Genomic DNA, 5538 nt, shown 5'->3' on the forward strand with positions numbered 1-5538 from the left:
CTAACTGATGGGAAATAAACTGGTATCACTGAGATAGCTGAGGCTGGGGGGATTATTTTCTCTGGTAGAAGAATATTAAACATTACTCCAGCAAGAACGGCTCTTAGGGCAGTCAACTCCATCCATCCACAACTGTTCAAATAAATACCTGGGTGACTGTGTGATTCAAAGCCTGGAAATCGGAATGGCAATGAAAGGGGAGGGTACCATACCTGTTCCTTCTGGAGTTTTATCAGCATCACTAGGGACTGGTGGTTTTTGAAACCAGCTGAATGCTTCTATTTCCTGGTTGTGCTCATTTGTTACACACCTTATGCAATTCCTTTTTGATATGAGATGAACGATATACAGCATCAAACCTCCTCATTTCATTTGGTGAGCATGGTTTAACAAGATGCTTTAAAAACAAGATTCTGACTACAAGCTTACGCGTCAGAATTGCACAGCTCGATACGCAAGCGGCAAACATCACGATCTGACCCCCTTCCTGCAGCGAGCCTTTTTTCCTACAGAGAGGAAAGATGTGAACGCCAATGGTTTAAAAAAAAAAAAACAAACAAACTGAGACTGTTGATTGAGTTACAGAGCTCTCCATCACGGGAATGTCAGTCTTCTGTCCTTATCACTATTTTTGGATGGCACCTGAGCTTGGAGTTGTTTTTCTGAGATTCTTGCTTTGTCCTGCACTGTTCGTTGAGTGTAAAAAAGAATGTAGGCTTGGGTTTTGCACACCTCCTCCACGCTACATACATTCAGTTTGGAGTCATTGCAGTGGACCCAAAAACCTAGGAATCAAAGTGAGAAAGAGGACATGAGTAAAGGAGGCGTAATTCCTTCCGAATGCGTTTTAGAACTGTTCACAGGAAACATTCCCAGAGAAAAAGGGCTACGCAGGAGAAAAGGCATCTCTATCTTTTCCTCTATAGATGCTTTGGCAAGGAGTTTCTAAGCTGGAAAACATTTTTATTGTTTCTGTGCTGTTAACAGAATTCAGAAACAGCAAATCATAATTCAACCAATTGTATATTACAGCCCAAAGACTCAATTAGGAAAATAAAATTTCCCTGGAGATAGCCAATTTGTACCTCTTTCTCCACAAGTCAGAAGGCAGAGTCAATACTAATTCAGCTGCAGAAAGAGACTGCTGGAAATTCACAAAAACCCTGCGGATGTTATTCATGAATAGTCCCTGTCCAGTCTCAAAACACTTTCTGTTTATCTAATCATCCCAAGGATACTGAGAAAAGACACTCAGCTGGAGCGGCTCCACGGAGTTACATTGCATGAGAAAATGAAGCATTCATGCTGTTAACAGCAAGCAATAAAAGGCATCCCGAAGGGCCACAAAGCAAAGAGCAGCAAGCTGTGGCTTTATGCAAAAAAAAAAAAAAGAAAAAAAGAAAACATGCTACTAGCAATACATTCTGGGAAACAAACTACCGAATGTCAGGAAACTTGATTCCAAACAACTTTGATCATAACGCTTTACGACACACGACGTCTGTGGCATAAAACGCGAGTTTCTTGAATTTGTTTCCCCCGTACCAAGGCACACGCACCTCCCTCTGTGTTGTAGCAATATGCTGTGTAGTGTCCTGAGCCAAACCCTTTCCCGTGATGCATCACCACAGCGGAGAGGTCATAGACAAAGGTCTCTTTGTCAAGAGAGGAGAGAGAGTCCCTGCAGCAGTAAGGTTCCATGTTTAATACCTGGTCAAAGAGGACATGGACCCCAATCTTCTCACGGTGATTACGTTCAGACCACCTGCAAACACAAGGGCACGAATGAAACACTCGGGATCCTGCTTCTCGACCTGGTACAGGGCTGCGGGAAGGTGCCCACGACAGCAGCCGCTGCTAAACGGCTCTGAAGAGCTTTCCTTGCTACGGCCAAGTAGGCATCATACAATTTTTTCCTTCTGTTTTCACCCTGTCTGCCACAGACATCTTTTGTATATAACCGGTTGTGTCACTGATGCCCATTTACTACAGTTAGGATACTGTTGAGATTTACAACAGCCAAACATCTACTGTGACAGTCAAACAGCACTTGAAATACTCAGTTATATAAAACCCACACGCCTCAATTGCTTGTCCTAACCATTTTGGAAACTTTTTGTAACATTTTGCTGTGTTTTATTTCACAAGTAAATACATAATATTGGCATTTAACTGTAACGAGTTTCCAGCTTTAACAAATCTCTGGTTTGGGTAAAATGTTTATATATTTCCCAGAACGGGAGAGAAGCTGCATGCCCACACCAATCCCTTCTTTCCAAGCAGACAGAGGTGAGGCGCTGGCCCGACACCACGCCGTGTGCCCCACTCACCTGAATCGTTTAAGGTGCAGTCGGAGGACCTGAGGTAGTCTGTAGATCATTAACTGCTTTTTAGCTTCACTCAGAACAAGAGGTTTAGGAGAAGACTTTCGCCGTTTGCCTACCGGGGAAAAAAAAAAAGAAAATCAAGGCAAAGATTGTTAGGGTGTGATTGATTTTCAGAAGGGGAAAAGAGCACATTCGGAACTGGTTTTTTTTTTTCCAGTCCAGCTCACACGCACTTAGGATGGACACGCAAGTAAACATAAATTCATAAAATTCTTTATTAATTCCTTCAGGAACTTCTCTAGGATCAAAACTCATAGATTTAAAAACACTTAGAACTTTTTCACTTTTGTGATGCTTACAATCATACAATCAGTTATCACCTTCAAGCTCTCACGCTGACACTTTACTCTGAGAAAAACACCAGAAATATTAAGACAGAGCAAAGGCCAAAGACATCTGGGGCTGCAGCAGTTCCAACAGGTGAACTACTGGCATACAAATAATAGTAATTAACACTGTATTCTCTTAAAATACTACAGCGCTACAATAAAGCTTGTATTAGTATTCTTTAGCTAGTGAAACTTGCTAATACCAGCCAGCAGAAAATCCTTCCAGCAAGGTTCCACCTCTCGCGGGGTTTCTGCCTGCCCAAGAACATAAAAAAACCCCTGAACCGAAACTGGAGAAGAGGAATGAAGGTTCCTCTTCTCAGTGATTACACTTTCCAGGACACTGAACATACGACGACACCAGGAGGAAGACAGGTGGCTTTCCGCGCTTCCAATCAGACAGGTACCTGTTAATTAGATTTCTGCACCTCACCGCACCACTTCACAGCAGATGGGTTGCTCCTCCTCCGTCACGTCTGACAAGCGGTGCCCCCAATAGTTTTTGGCACCTAGATGCAGGCTGGTTGCCTTTCCCTGACTTTTTTTTTTCAGGTGGTTAATATTTACTTAGCCATTTAACTCTGAAATAACTTAAAATTCGGGCTTTCACAAAGAATCAAAGAAAACAGAGTGAAGATGATGCTGTACTCATCCCTATCGACACTTTTGTGAACAGTATTCGTGAATCAGAATCTGTTCACATTATATTTGGCTTTGTTTCAAGAACATCCAGTCGACGATTATTTCCTAACGCTTTGTGAAGATGTTTGGTAACTGATTTGCAAGTTGATAGAGAACGGATCTCTACAAATATTTGCTACTTCAGCTGCTTAGTTGCAATGTAAGTCAAATTATTGACATTTTCCTCCCAAGGGGACGAACATTTGCCATAAATACCTGCATGAAAAAGATTTCAAATCCAGCTTATCAGAGTAGCTGAGCTGCATGAGGCACACGGCTAAAATTATTTTCAGGCATATAATGACCTTCCACGCAGCCCTGCTACAGGAAAGCAGAAGTCATCTTCCAGCTGAGCGCAGCAAAACACGGCCATTCGTATAACGGGTGATGCATTAACCCGAGACTCCCAGAATAATGTCAGTTCATTGCTTCTTGACAAAATGCCTGCAGAGAGATGGAAACTCTAGCCTGGCAGCAGACCTTGAGAACTCTGCATTTGTGATTTCTGGTTAAAGGATTCAATCAAGAACAAGCATATAGATGACTTGTTACAAAAGCTTTCCTGCCACGCAGAGATGAGCGAACCATAGGGGATAAGGTTCCTTCTTTTGTCTCTAAATTCAAAGCCCTCACCCCCCAAAAATTCTTGAACTTGCCTTCCGCCCCAACACAGGCAGTGAGAGCAGTTCTGAACAGGGTTGTATTAAACCTGTAGTAAACTGTGCTGCTGAATAGTGGCGATGAGAGAAAAATGACAATGACAAAAATGACAAAAAATTACAAAAAATCCAAACTGCCTGAAGGAGCAGAAACTACCAACAGGAGGAAACAAAACCGCACCAGCAGCGAGGAATAACACAGTTTTCTTATACATAGATACCACGATGTATGTTTTCAAACACGCAAAACGTGCATCAGAAACCTCTCACTCGGAAAAACAGAGACGGCAGCAGCATCCAACTTACTGTTGCACTGGTCGCACGCGTATATCCTCCCTTCCAGAGCTTCGGTCTCGGTGAACTTGGCCAACATTTCCGTCAGCATACACTCTGCCTGGTGAACGGGGATGATCCCTTTCTCCATAGAGTGATAGCGCTCGGGGAATTCCAGGGAAAGATCCCAAAAGGGCTCAACGGTGTTGGATTTGTAGTTGCATGTTATGCAGGTGACCTGGGAATGAAAGGTGGATACACACATGAAGTTGGGAACAATACACGTGACAAGTATCGAAAATGCTGACAACCTGCACGGCAACCCAGCAGATTTCTTTCTCAGGAGGCAATTCCTATGCAATTCCTCTTACGTATCTGGTGGCTCCTCAAGGAACAGAGCCTTCGCTCCCTGGTGTGAACGGCTCCAATTGATTTCTGTGCAAAAGCAGGTGCGTACCTGACTAAGCAACTGCCCATGAAAAATGGTGTTCACCACCTTCAGGACCTGCTTGGTGAGCTTCCTCTGGGAGAAGGGGATGAGGATCCTGCGCTTCGTTCCTTCTGACTCCAGCTCCTGCTGTACTTTATCCAACAACTCGCAGAGAAATTCCTGAGCGTCCTGCTGATCGTACCCTCGAAATGCCGGGATGAGGCTCCACACAGAGTGCAGCATGGCAAAGGGGGACACGAGCGCCCACTTGCCAGACCACATCACTCTGAAGAGGGTGTGCAATTCGTGACACAGGGAGATGTGCTTTGAACTCGGTTCCTTGGGTTGGATCAGTTCTAAACTCCTGGTTATTGAGGAGCCACCATTTAAGCCAGCTGGCAAGCTCTGCGTGCCATACGATCCCACTTTGTCCGTCTTCCCCGACTCATTAGCAGCAGACCCATTCGACAATTTGCCAGGCATCCTCGACTTCCCGTTCACAGTTTTGGCTAAGAGTTCTTCTGTTTCACAGAGATCAAGTGTCAAAAAACATTCTCTAAATTTCTGGAGGTGGCTTAGCACTTGCAGAATAGAATTCATGTAACATGTGTTTCCCAGGTTCCTTAGACCCGTTACCCCGGGAGTCATCAGAGGCTTACGCCGGATGGAATAAAACTGTTTGAATCTGCTGCTCTGCATCTGCCTTGAGGTAGGGGAAGCGGTCGCCACCTCCCTGAATTTCCTTGGAATCAAGTTCTCTCTGTGCACGTGAGACAACA

General features: G+C 44.2%; 1 protein-coding gene across 1 annotated transcript in view; it reads right to left on the minus strand.

The window, feature by feature from the left end:
* Positions 1-594: 594 nt before the first annotated feature.
* Positions 595-5538, minus strand: part of USP49 (ubiquitin specific peptidase 49) — a 7640-nt gene continuing 2696 nt past the window's right edge. Inside the window, 5 exon segments of the mRNA XM_010086451.1 lie at positions 595-785; positions 1560-1765; positions 2331-2439; positions 4363-4567; positions 4787-5538. The exon segment at positions 4787-5538 is cut by the window's right edge and continues 12 nt beyond it. Of these exon segments, the coding sequence (XP_010084753.1) occupies positions 595-785; positions 1560-1765; positions 2331-2439; positions 4363-4567; positions 4787-5538 (1463 nt within the window).

The sequence above is a fragment of the Pterocles gutturalis genome, unplaced genomic scaffold (assembly GCF_000699245.1).
Source record: "Pterocles gutturalis isolate BGI_N339 unplaced genomic scaffold, ASM69924v1 scaffold6471, whole genome shotgun sequence".
NCBI lineage: Eukaryota > Metazoa > Chordata > Aves > Pterocliformes > Pteroclidae > Pterocles > Pterocles gutturalis.